This window comes from Rhinolophus sinicus, linkage group LG06 (genome assembly GCF_036562045.2).
Source record: "Rhinolophus sinicus isolate RSC01 linkage group LG06, ASM3656204v1, whole genome shotgun sequence".
In the NCBI taxonomy this organism is placed as follows: Eukaryota; Metazoa; Chordata; class Mammalia; order Chiroptera; family Rhinolophidae; genus Rhinolophus; species Rhinolophus sinicus.
In genome coordinates, this window is record NC_133756.1 from 55666234 (window position 1) to 55680129 (window position 13896).

Below are 13896 nucleotides of genomic sequence, written 5' to 3' on the forward strand. Positions count from 1 at the left end.
TTTCCTTCATCAGCTTAGGGAAGTTTTCTGTCATAATTTCTTGAAATACATTCTGAATCCCTTGCTTTTTCTTCTCCTTCTGGTACCCCTATGATGTGAAAGTTGTTATGCTTGATGTTGTCCTAGAGGTCTCTTAAACTATCCTTATTTATTTATTTTTTTTGGATTCTTTTTTCTTTTTGCTGTTCAGTTTGGGTGTTTTCTGCTACCTTGTTGATTCGATCCTCTGCTTCATCTAGTCTGCTGGTAATTCTTTCTAGTGTGTTCTTCATTTCAGTTATTGTATTCTTCAGTTATTGTATTGTATCCTTCACTGGTCTTTTTTAATGGTTTCTACGTCCTTTTTTATGCTCGTTATCTTTTTGTTGGACTTCTCACTAAGTTCCTTGACTATCCTTATAACCATTGTTTTGAACTTTGTCTCTGGTGGTTTCTTTGCCCCATTTTGTCTAGTTCATTTTCTGGAGCTTTGTTCTGTTCTTTCATTTGGGACATATTTGTCTCCCCATTTTGGCTCCTTCCCTGTGTTTGCTTCCGTGTATTAGGTAGGGCTGCTATGTCTCCCAATCTTAGCAGAGTGGCCTTATGTAGTAGGTGTCTTACAGGGGCAAGTGGTGCAGTCTTCCTGGTCACCTGAGTGTCCCTTGTGTGGGCTGTGTGTGCCTTCCTGTTGTAGTTGAGACTTGGTTGCTGTTTGCGCATCCATAAGAGGGACTGTGGGCTGATTGGCTGTGAGAACTCTCCATGCCTACAGTGGAGGAGCTGCTGTGCAGGGGCTGACCCTATGGAGCAGGATTCGCTTTAGCAGGGCTCTGGTGCCTGCCCAGTCTGCTCTCTGGGTGTGTTGTCCTCAGATGCAGCCCTGTGATGTTCCATTTCAGTCTGAAGCTGGGTGTGTTAGCCCCATGGCCTCCTGGTAAGGGCCCCGCCACAAGTCAAATTCAGCTGCAGCCTGTGCCCTGCCCAAGGCCATCTGTCATGAACCACAAAGTAATACACAGGTGGCCGCCTTCTGCGCTGAGCTTGGAGGTGCCTTGAAAGGCCAGACCATGAACTAAGGCTGGCTGCCTCTAGTGCTGGGCTTAGGGCTGCTCAGCAAGGGGTACAGGGCAAGCTGAAGCCAGATGTTCTTTGTTTGGGGGTTTGTGAACCTTTGAGAGATTTTAGGAAAGTCCACAGCATGAGCCAAGAGAGGCCGTTTGTATGGAAAGCCACTGTAAGTGGCTTGGGTGCATGCAAAAGTTGGGTGGGCAGGGACACGAAACCATCAGGGTGGGATGAACAGTGTTAGCCAGTTTGATAGAGACTCAGATAAGGTGGCTGCCTGCATCTGCACACCAGGATGGAGGAGGACTCAACAAAGAAACAATGGATTCTACTAACACTTCTGTTTGGAAGAAAGCCACCCCTCCAGCCTGGCCCTGAAGCCAGACAACTCAGTTCCTCCCTGCCTGTCCCTGTTGCCCCTCGAGCCTGTGCCCATGTGGGAGCTCAGACTGAGTAAGTCGGTCAGCAAGTAAGTTCATGCACAGGCCCTTTCAGAGGAACACCTGGGACTGCAGCCCCCTTCCGTCTCTCTCACTCACAGTCTCTGCTGGTTTTCACAGCCAAAAATGATGGGTACTTCTCTCCTTGGCACTGGAACCCTGGTCTAGGGAGCCTGGTGCAAGGCTGGGACCCTTCACTGCTCCAGGGGGAACCTTCGCAGCTGAGATATGCCTCTTGACTTTTAACGGTCACATGCAGGTGTGGGACCAGCCTGTTCCGTGTCTCTGCCCCTCCTACCAGTCTCGATGTGGCTTCTTCTATATGTCCTTAGTTGTGGGACTTCGGTTCAGCTAGACTTTAGGCAGTTCTTAATGATGGCTGTTCTGTAGTTTGATTGTAATTTTGATGTGGTCATGGGAGGAGGCGAGTACAGCATTTATCCACTCTGCCAACTTGAGTTCTCGAAAAAATTTTCATTTTACCATATTTCTTCTTAAAGCTACCACTCAATCTAATTTAACATTTCTTTACTATCAAACCTCTATAAATTGGTCATGACTGAATTCACCAGGATTTGGCTTTTGATCCATTTTAATGATTATCAGGGGTTGGAAAACGTTTTATGTGAAGGGCTAGATAGTAAATATTTTAGACTTTTCAGACCATACAGTCTGTTGCAACTATTCAACTCTGCCTAAAGGAGCCATACATAAACAAATGAGATACAAAGACACACAAACAAATACGAGTGGCTGTGTTCCAATAAAATTATTTACAAAAACAGCCAGCAGGCAGATTTATCCCACTGGTAGTTTGCTGATGCCTGAATACTGGATGGGTTTTGAGGCCAGTCTGCCTAAGTTAAATCCTAACTCTGTCTCTTATTAGGTTAAGTAACAACTCTATTTGCTTCAGTTTTTCCGTTTATAGAATGGGAATAATGTGTTTTTTGAGAAATGTTGTGAAGATTGAATGAACTCAGAACAGAGCCTGTTACATAGAAAATGCTCAATAAAGGTTAGCTATTAGTTTCACTCAATACCACTGAACAACACCATCAACAAAAGCTCCTATTAGTCAGACTTGGAGGCCTATTTTCTTCTAAGTTTTCTTCCTACTTGACCATTCTGTAACTCTCAACATCTCTACCACTTAATACATATGCAACCTTGGACAAACTTCTCTATTTCAGCTTCATTATCTGCAAGAGAGCTGATACAAAAATAGTATTAACCTCAAAAATTTGCTGTGAAGATTAATGGGATAATCTACGTAAAGAGCTTAACAGTTTCTGGCATACAGTAAGTACATCCACAATAATGTCAGCTATTATTACTACAAATTTTAACTATCCCTTTCCATCTTGAAGTATTCTGCTCTCTTAGAAGCAATGTGCTATAGTAGCTAAAATAAGTAAGGCTTCAGAGTTTTAGACTTGAGTTCAAATATGTGACCTCTACCACTTCTGTGTTACTCTAAATATATTACCTAACTTCAATTTTTTCTGAGAAAATAAATGTAAAGCACCTAGAGTACAGTGTTTCGTAATCAGTAAACATGAGCATCTTCATGTTCTATATTCATCTGTAGGCAATTTGTACTTCATACAGTCATTCCCACTGAGCCTTCATTTCTTATACCATGTTTCCCCGAAAATAAGACCTAGCCGGACCATCAGCTCTAATGCGTCTTTTGGAGCAAAAAGTAATATAAGACCCGGTCTTAATATAATATGAGACCGAGTATAATATAATATAAGAGTGGGTCTTATATTAATTTTTGCTCTAAAAGACACATTAGAGCTGACAGTACGGCTAGGTCTTATTTTGGGAGAAACATGGTATTGACTTTCTTCTCTATTCATTATCTCCATAGAAACTCATTCACTTTCGTACCTTTAAGGGAATGAATCCTTAAACTATCTGTCTAGTTTTAACCTCTGAGCCCCCAGACCCACATTTCCCATGGTCTGTTTGATATATCCCTTCTCCTACTTCCCAGTCTTTACCTACCAGCACTGCAATCTCAGCATGTACTAAACGGAATATCTTCCCTTCTGCTCTGTCCCTCAAACCTAGTCTTTTCCATATATCCCTTAGCTCATTAGCTTAGCTTTCAAAATGCCTCTAGAATAATTTTTTTATTCCTTTCCATTAGTACTGTTATTGCCTTAGTTCAAAAGGTCACATTGTACCTCTATTCTGGACTATTTAACAACCTGCTAATCAGAGTATCAGTGTCTGTCTCTACTCTCTCCCATCTATTAGCCATTTTTCAAAAACCTCATCAAAATTTTGCTCAAGGTTTAAATAATTGTCTCTCTTGGATTCCCTATTATATCGTAACAATAAGCACTAAGATACATTTAGTACCTCTTTAAGAAATCACATGAATAGCTTTCATACATACACCTTTTAGAGTAGCAACTTTCAAACATTTTTGACCACAACCTTCAGTAAGAAATACGTATTACACATCATGACCAAAAATACCATACATACATAATAAATACCAGTTATGTAGCACCTATAAAGTTTTTGTAACATCCTTAAATTTTATATGAGTATTGCATTCTGATTTTTTCCTATTCTTTTTCATATTTTAAAAATGTAGGTCATAGTCTTCTAACTTGATGTCATAAATCAAGTGTGACAGTTTGAAAACCACTGAATTAAAAGATATAATAGAAGAAAATTTTCACCATTCACACAGGGGGAAAAATGCTTGGGGTAAAATAAGCTACAAGATTTACGAAATGAAAACTTTTGGTTGCTTCTGAGAAACACAAAAGACAACTTGAACTAAAATGCATACTATATTCTCAGATAGAAATGTTAAGTATATAAATTGTCCTTAATTTAATTTACAAATTTAATTCAAATCACCCTCAACCTACCACGATATTATTTTAAACTAGACAAGCCAATTCAAAAATCCTGATGGAAAAAATAAATCCTGAACAAAAAGAGTAATAGAAAGAGCAGCTTACCCTTACCAGGTATTGGCACAAGACTGAACAAATCAATGGGACAGAATAAGGTCCAGAAATAGATATAAATATATATGGCAATTTAGTATTTATCATAAAGATGGCATCACAAATCAGTGGGGAAAAGATGAATTATTCGATAAATTAGCTAAGCACATAAATACTTTAGGCTTATTTAATAAATGGCACCATGAAAACGTTAGAAGAAAAAACACTGGAGAATGCTATTATAATCTTAGAGCAGAAGTCCTTCCTAATTCCTAAAACCCCAAAACTATACAGAAGATTGATAAATTTAAATGCAAAAATAAAATGTCACATGCAAATCAAAAGATAAAAAACAAACTAAAGAAAATCTGCAACTTATATCAAAGACTAAGGGCTAATTTTACTTATACACACTTTCTACAAATCAATGCTAAAAAAAAGACCAACCATCAAGAAAAAAATGGTTAAAGGGTCAATCCACATAAATGCAAATCAAATCTACACTGAAACACAAATTTTTACTATAAATAGATACACAAAGACTAGATAACAAAGCTTGGTAACCAGTTTTGTTGGCTAAGTTGGAGGAGGAAATCGGCCTTTTCAGCACTATTATCTCTACAGAGGGCATTCAGCAATATCCAAAATATAAATGCACACGCTCTCTGATCCAGTAACTACCATCTAAGAATTTACATGGGTATTCATTAAAGCATCGTTTGTAACAGAAAAAAACTGGAAACAATCTGAATATCTATTAGTAGTAAACTGGTTAAACATATTATATAACATCAATATAATGCATAACCATGCAACTTTGAAAAAACAAAACAAATAAAAGAATAAGGAAACCCTTTATGTTCAGATAACTCAGAACAATGAGGAAGAAGCAGAATGCTACCACTGGTGTAAAAAGGAGAGTAAAAAGAGAACATACAGTATTGGCTTATACATGAGTAATATGTCTCTAGAAGATACACAAAAACCAGTAACAGTTGTTGTTTATCTAGTGAAAGGAATGGGTGGCTAAGTGTCTGAGGTAGAAAAGACACTTCACCATTGAATCTGTTTTATACCATTTCCATAATGAACTGAATAAATGAATTGCCCATTTTAAAATTAAGTTTTCAAAACAAAGAAAACAGGAGGCTTCTATAATTTTGTAAGTATAATTTGCCAATTTTTAAACATAGGGTAAAATACAGATTGTGAAAAACCTAAAAAATACAGATCATGAAAAATCTAAATAAAGGGTCCTTTTAATTTACATTATAAATAAGATTGACCAAAATAATTGTAAATACTAATGAAAACACAAATACTAAGTACATAATAAATTACTGCAGGCTAAAGATGTCTTTATTTCAAAAATAGGCTGTATCTGTCTTACCATATTGCAAATATTTTGTCAGACTAAACTTCCTGCTTGGAAACAGGAGGAGACACAGGAAATACAAATCAGTACTAGAATAAATGGGAAAAGCTAAGGATTTTTCTTTTAAAGTTATTAAAAGGTAAATTCCACATTTAAAATAAAAAGAGGTAAAATTCCAATTTCTCACTTATTATGCATAGAAATGCATAGATTTCATGCATTCAAACCTGTAGTAGCACAAACGAGATTATACTTCCCTGATTCTAAAGTTACTTTGTATTTATATGTTGTTTTTTGAAATGGTTTGGTATATTGGCAAAATGTATTTGACAGCTAAGACCTCCAAAGCAAGTCAGGTCACCTTTGTTTTTGAAATGTAATCAGGGGTTAAGACAAGACAATCTGCACATTCCTGACAGCTTTCTGATCCTAATATAGAATGATTTTCCTCTTTAAAATAGAAATAAAAATGTACCTTTATAGGTTTTTGGAAAATATTAGACAGCTTATGCAAAACAGATTGCACAGAATTAGACATTCATAAATGGTTTCTACCTTTCCCTTGCCTTTCCAGGGTTTGAAAACTAAATAATCATTAAATGAAAGACATAAAGCTCTGATTTGATCTCAATTTTTAAGGTCACTCAATATTTTTCATTTGGAATTTCAATGATATTTTTAGATGGGCTCAAGAACAAGAGTGGCGGGGGGAGTTTTATTTAAAAACAAACTTACACCAAAGAAAACACAATTTTTAAAGTTTCCAAATCTCTAGTCTCATGAAGTCCTACTGAAACAGAGTAAGTTTCCCAACAAAATAATCTTCTGAATTTCATCCACCACAAAAGTAAAACCCTAACAATAAACCTAAGGGTATAAAGACAGTCATAATGGGAAACAATATTCAAAAAGATATGCTTTACCTCAAAGAAAAAAGATCTTCAAGGCAACTGAGAGGCCACTTTCTTCCAGTCTGTTTCTGGAATGTGGACACCAACCACACACAGGCACACTCCTTCCCCAGGACATCCTGACTGAACACAATAGCTACTGACAACAATCGAATGCACTGTGGTCGCTATTTCCAAGCATGGAAATTTTACTATCTATAGACACAAATTTCCCTATCTAAGTTAAACGGCACACTTATAAACAGTCTATTTAAAAACACATTTGGTTACTAAGCACATTTTAAAAAGGCACAGTAGAAGTTATCCATTTTTTCCCCATTTAAATCCATCTACATTTTTCTTCAGTGCTTGAAATACAGTAAAAACAGAACCACACAAACATGATAAATCTATGTCAAAAGTAGGGGAGGCAGTTTTTAAGTACATGGACTATATTTTACTGAAAAGATTTTTTTTCTCTTCCTGCCTCATCCCTTGACACTTGCCCTTTGCCCTCTCCAGATAGGAGTGTGTTCACCAATCACATCATGTTCTTCAACATCCGGAGTTCTCGTACCCGTGCCCTGTATCCGTCCTCAACACTCCTTCTACCCAGTTAAGGCCAGTTCCTCTTCCTTTGAGACTCAGGACAGGTAATCCTTCTCCCCAACGAAGCCTTTCCTTTCCTTACTAAACCCCCAGGGAGTCACTTTTTCTAGAATTCAACATTACCTGAATTCATATTACCTATCAGTGACACTGACACTGACGATCGCTTCTTAGAACCTTGCACTTTTAAAATTCCATGACATTTTCTCCAGATCATTTCCTTACTTCTCAGGTGTTTCTTAGGTTCCTCTAGCTTCTCTCTCTCTCTCTGAGATCTCATACTCAGTCCTCTATTTACTCTGCATACCCTGAGTTGGTGTTGTCCTCTTCCATCGCCACCTACTACACAGCAATAATTCTCAAGTCCTCTTCAACTCCCAACTCCAACTTAACCCCTAACATACAACCTGTGGTATGTTCCGTCAAATCAACATTCATCCCCTTTTCTGGAAAACCACATTCCACCTGTACCACCTCCCAGCTTCTGCCTTACATCAGACTGTCAACCCTCATCTAGCCCATTATTTCTAACAATCTTCTAACTGAACTCATGCCTCCAGTCTCATCTTTTCTCAAATACTCCCTCCACCCTCAGTCTTTCTATACCGCAGTCCAGAATAACAGATTCTAATATTTTTGGTTGGCAAGTCATTTCATCAGAGGATAATATCCCAATTCTTGATTCTTTTAGCATGTTTTATATACATACATACATACATACATACATACATACATAAACACATACACGATAAACTTATTTTACAATTTTAGTTTCATTTTTTCACATTTCAAATACATCTCCAATTAACTCTCCATTTTCTCCATTTGTTTCCCCTCCTTTAAGTGGAGTCACTACAAATGGCCATTTTCCAGCACCACTTGTCCTCGCATAACAAAGCCTTTTTGTCCACTAATAACCTATTTCAAAGGAGTATGAACTCTTTCAAAAAACTCAAAAATTTTAAACATCAGTTGTTTAGTTTATTTCACAGTTAGAATTTTTCAAGTGTTTCCTGCCAAATAGTTTAAATTTTTAAAAGGAAGAGAGTTTTAGGTGTGACAGTGGGAATGTAATTATTGAGGTACACATAACTCCTAGTGGCACACATCAGACGAAAGCCATGAGGAGATGCTCTGTAGTCATTATGAATGAAAATGGATCTTTTTTGCCCACACTAACCCTCTTTTAATATGTTCTTACCTTTCACTTTTGCAGTAAGCATTTCTGCAGCATTCTGAAGATCAACAGAATTGAGGTTCTGATGTTTATTCATTACAGACTTTAAAACACGGAGAAGTTCGTCCAGACGTATATGAATGACTTCTTTAAAACAGTCTTAAAAAGGAAAAACATTTTTAAAACTTGTTTCCAAAATCAAGTTTCAGGAATCTAACCTATGAAAGATTATTTTGAAGCACATTTCAAATGGAAGCAATGATTCCACAATTTTTGCCTACTATATATTCACTTCTATTTTTACCATTGCAATTATGTACAATTTTAAATGTATAACCTTCAAAAATATCTTTAATCTTTTTAATTCATTAAAGATTTCAAAGGCACTCAGTTATGATCAATTTAGCATTACCTTTTTCAGTTTTCTCAGTCTAAATATGTTCTCCAGATTTCCCTTGCAGCAACTTTATAAGGTAACTTTTTCTTTCTTATAGTTTTTATTCTACTATACTTTTTCATATATATGGTAATAAAGCCCTACAATGTCTGATATATTAACCAATATTCAAGAACACTTACTTATTAAATTTCCATGTTAGAATTGACTCTTTGAATGAATTATAAGATATTAGAAATCAGCAAGTCAGATATATGACAAAATGCATAGACCTTTACATAGTTCAATTAATTTTTTTGCTTTTTAGAAAAACTGAATTAGTTTCCAATAATGAGATTTGGGGGCTCATTACAAAAATTCCAGATTTCTGCTTACTCTTAAAAAAATCCAAATCTGGTTATACCATCCCCCTTGGCCTCAAGGAGCTAGAACAAAGCAGCACTGCTCTCTTAGCTGTACATTCTTTCCTAGTCCCCACTGGGCTCCCCCACCCTACCTACTCCACTCATTTACGCCAACTCTGGTCAGAGGGGTACAGACAGCATTTTATAACCCCTAGAAATAAGGTGACCATATAATCGATCATTCAGACTAGAACACTCTAGCCAGTAATAAGAGGAGTGCTACTCCTAATCATAACAGCACTTACAGGCATATTCCTGGATCACCATCCCAGGCAAACCAGAAAGCAAAATCACCCCAACCTTTAAAACTCCTGAAGTAATCCTCAAAAGTCTGAAAGACAACTACTTTAAATACAATACTCTGAAGTAATTTTCCTTTCTGTAACCTTACATAGATAGCACTAGTGCTTAATAATAGTTAACATTTATTAAGTGCGTCCTATGTGCTTTTTACTACCTAAAAGTACTTAAAGGATATTATCTCCTTTAACTTTCACATCAGTCCTATTAGGTGGATAATTTCAAAATCTCCATTGTAAAGATGAAAAAACTGAGGCACACCTAAGTTCACCAAGTTACTAAACTGTGGAGCCAGAATTTAAACCCAGGGAGCATAATTCTAGATTATGCTCTTATGTTATACTGCGTCCCTACTGAAATTGCTTAAAAAACAAACAAAAACCATTTTTAAATAGTAGCATTTTATAATAATACAATTAATGTTTCCAGAAATGTTAAAAGATAATCACTAGAAAGAAAAACTATCTATAGGATAAAAAACAAAAACAAGAAACCTTACCATTGTCCATCAAATATTCCATTCATTAACAGCATAATCAAGAGAAAGAAATACGTAGGATAAGAGGAGCAGGCAAGGTTGGAAGCTGTGTATATTGGAACAATGAGTATTCCAGGAAAAGGCACAGAAAAATAGTTCAAGTAGTGATGGAAGCAGAGAGAATAGAGTGCCTTGAGGAGAATCTGACTCATTCAACCAACAAGTTTTAACGATAGGGGGAAAAAAAATACAGGGCACTAGCTGCTGGCCTAAGTAGCCTTGGAAATGAGTGGAATCTATAAGACTACAAGCAAAGAAAACGCACATAAATACTGTGCTCTAGTTGGTAAAGTGTTTTCCATGAGGATTCAGGTTAATTCTGATACTGTATACTGGAACTAAACAATTGAGTACATGGATAGTGGATGGTAGGAGCCAGTTATCTCCCTGTTGAGTGGAAACTTACAAATAAACTAGGGGAGGAGGCAATAATGATACACGTGGGGATAGATTTCAGTTCCATACTTCAGTAAGAAATCATGTTTAGCCTAATGTAGATATAGATGGCTACATATAGAAGTATTTATAGATATATGTGTATATACAGGTTAGTATACACACATATATTTCTTTGCTCTGTCAGCTGAGAGGGCCTAAAAGCAACCACAGCCCAGTAGCAATGAGCACACCTGGCCCCCAGATGTTGGTTTCTAATACCTTCTCCAATAAAAGGAACCAGGGCTCCTTAGAGAAATCGCTGATTCTAGGACTGGGGAAGGAAACATACAAGATGAATTAGGAGCATCTTGTAGTATCAGAAGGTAAGAGTTTTGTTTTGTTTAAAAAAAAAAACAACCCTCACATTGAAGAGGGTATGCCAAGGGTGCACAGGAGCCAAGAGCTCCCAATGGCCAAAGGTGGAACAATTTGAGCAACAAATAAATAAAGTAGTATTGGATTACAATGCAAAGTATAAAGTAAATATCCATGAGTCCATACTGATACAAATAAATGACAGAATAAATAGATGGAGAACAGACAATCTCTTGTATAGAAGAATTCCAAATAATTTCTATAGATATTTTGTCCTCGAGGTAAAGCACGAGCATAGTGACTTCCTTCAAGACTACACTACAGAAGGGGGGACAAAAAGAATTGCAGTAGAGAAACTTGACAACTACTACTTAAACAGATGATCAAGGTCAGCATCAACAGTGATAAATCATGTTCACAGTGAGTACTGTTGATATGATGTGATAAAAATGGCACTTTACATCTGTTACCTTCCTCCCAATGTCCCATAACCCCCGTCTTAATCACGAAAAAAATGTCAGACAAATTCTAAACAAGGTACATCCTACAAAATACCTAGCCAATACTCCTTAAAACTGTCAAGATCATCAAAAATGAGGAAAGTTTGAGAAACTATCACTACGAAGGAGGGCGTAAAGAGACATGACAATTAAATATAATATGATAGGATCCTGGAAGAGAAAAGGGACATTAGGGACAATTTATGGAAATCTATATAAACTATGGACTTTCATTAATAATGTATCATTATTATCAAATATTGATTAACTACTCTACCATACTAATGTTAAAATGTTAATAAATAGGGGAAACTAGGTATAGAAGTATATGAGAATGCTCTGTACTATCTTCTCAATTTTTCTGTAAATCTAAAACTATTCTAAAAATAAAGTCTATTTAAAAATGAAATACAAATGTGCAAAAGATTTTAGAAATTTTATGTACTATTGAAAATTTCCCCATAAATATGTACTATTTTTATAGTTAAAAATTCATTTATGTATTTTTTAATGCACAGGAAAATGTGAATATGCAGTTATCTGTATAATAATTAAGTTATTACCTTAATTAAATAAATGATCAATATCTATTTTGTCTGTTTTATAACAGTGGGTGTTCAGTTATTAGGTTGGTGCAAAAGTATTGAGGTTTAAAAGGTTAAAAATAATTGCAAAAACCACAATTACTTTTGCACCAACCTAACAGTGTCCTTAGTTGAAGCAATATAGCTTAGTGGTTGGTTAAAAGTGTAGCCTCTAGAACCAGATTACCTAAATCTGAATTCCAATTCCATGGCTGAGAGACATGGGGCAAGTTACTTAACTTCTCTGTACATTAGTTTCCTCACCTTTAAAGAGAAGATAATGATAGCTACTTCACAGGGCTGTTGGATTAAATGAGTTAAAAAACATACAGTACTCACAGCACTTTATGTGAGTGGCTGGAACATAGTAAGCCCTCAATAAATGTTTGCAGCTATTCTTATTATTAGTTTACACAGCAGTAGAAACAGGTTAATAACACAGGTAAGGTCTAAAATGGAACCTAGTAGCTTTGAAAAAAACTTCTGAAAATATAAAATTTGACTAGTTGCAAGAAATAACAATGTATTTTTTTCCCCAGTTTTGCATTGCAAAGTCTATTCTTTGTTTGGCCTATAACTAAAACAAGGTAGTTTATGGCAATACTTCTACCGACTTACCAAAACCAATGTTGAGTGATTACCTAGTGTCACAGAGTTGGTATTGTACTCTTTTTGAAACCTAACTTAGTCTTAAAAGAGAAGAGAAAGGAAAGCCAGTCATTTCTATCCCCTACTCTGATGTTTCACAATAAAATCTATAGAAATTAATATACTTAGGGAAACTAAGAATCCTTTGCCTTATTTTCAGGTCTCAGGCCAAAAGAGCTTGATTTTTGAGTGTCAACAACAACCATTAATATTCAAAATTAGTGTTGGGTATTAAGCAAGAACTACAAAACACTAATGGCTTAAATGCCTAAATAAACCAAAGTAATAGATTCTGGTCTTCTCAGAGTCAAGGAGATTAAATATGTTGAAATGAATATATTTTAAAATTATTAAGTGTTTTTCAATTTTCATAGTTTTACTTTCTAACACAGTAAATAGTAATAGACGCAGCCCCCATAAACAAAACCTCTTTGGGATCCTCAACGATTTTTAACAGTATAAGGGGTCCCAAGAATCCCTGCTATGGTTCTTCTGAAAAATCACTGCAAAACATTCCAATAACTATCAGCATAAATGTTTTACCAACTTGAAATTCTTCTTTTCCTACAAAGAAGCCCTTAGAAACACATATTGAAGTTGTTCCAAAGCAAAATGCTGAAAAACAGTAACTGAGTTATTCAGCAAGAAATTTCAGAAGAACCTCAAATTACCCTATAATTAATTCCAATTTCCTGTGATTGAACACACTTCTGAAGCCTATAAATCAACAGAAACAAACGTGACAACTAAATTAAAAAAATGTTAATTACAAAGATTCATAAATTTTCTAATTTTTGAATAGAAGAGTCACCTACTAGCACATCACTATATCCTGATAGGATTTCAGCTGGGACTTTATAAATTATTGCAAGCCCTTAATTACATTTTATAAGTGCTAAAATATACTCCATTTTTACCAAATGTTCTTTTCCCTTGTAAAAGAATAAAGCTACTTCAAACTCTTCCTATGAGGCAAAAAGTCTCAAGCCGAAAGTAACTTTTGAGAAAAGTTTTGAGGAGTTTAAGCAGCTTCACCACAGGAAACAGTCTTCCCACCCCACTCCCTCCAAACAGAAGCAGCAGTGAGCAAAGCACATGAGGCAGTAACTATTCTTCCCCAATACAGAAGAAAGGTGAAGTGGCTGATTGGTGTGGTGGAAAACAATAGATTTAGATCAAGAAACCTGGCTTCCAATGCTTGACCTGCCACACACTTCCTCGAAATGACGATGACTGTATACAAAACTCTTAGCTTC

The 13896-nt window shown here is 36.0% G+C and overlaps 1 protein-coding gene across 14 annotated transcripts in view; it reads right to left on the bottom strand.

The window, feature by feature from the left end:
- The window catches only part of ARHGAP29 (Rho GTPase activating protein 29), a 72425-nt gene that overhangs the window by 35688 nt on the left and 22841 nt on the right, over positions 1-13896 (bottom strand). For 12 of the 14 annotated variants that reach the window (XM_019752570.2, XM_019752550.2, XM_019752577.2 and 9 more), the window contains one exon: positions 8541-8675. The exons of the other annotated variants lie outside the window; for them this stretch is intronic. In XM_019752570.2, the coding sequence (XP_019608129.2) occupies positions 8541-8675 (135 nt within the window). The remainder of the gene's footprint in view (positions 1-8540; positions 8676-13896) is intronic. 14 annotated transcript variants of the gene reach the window in all.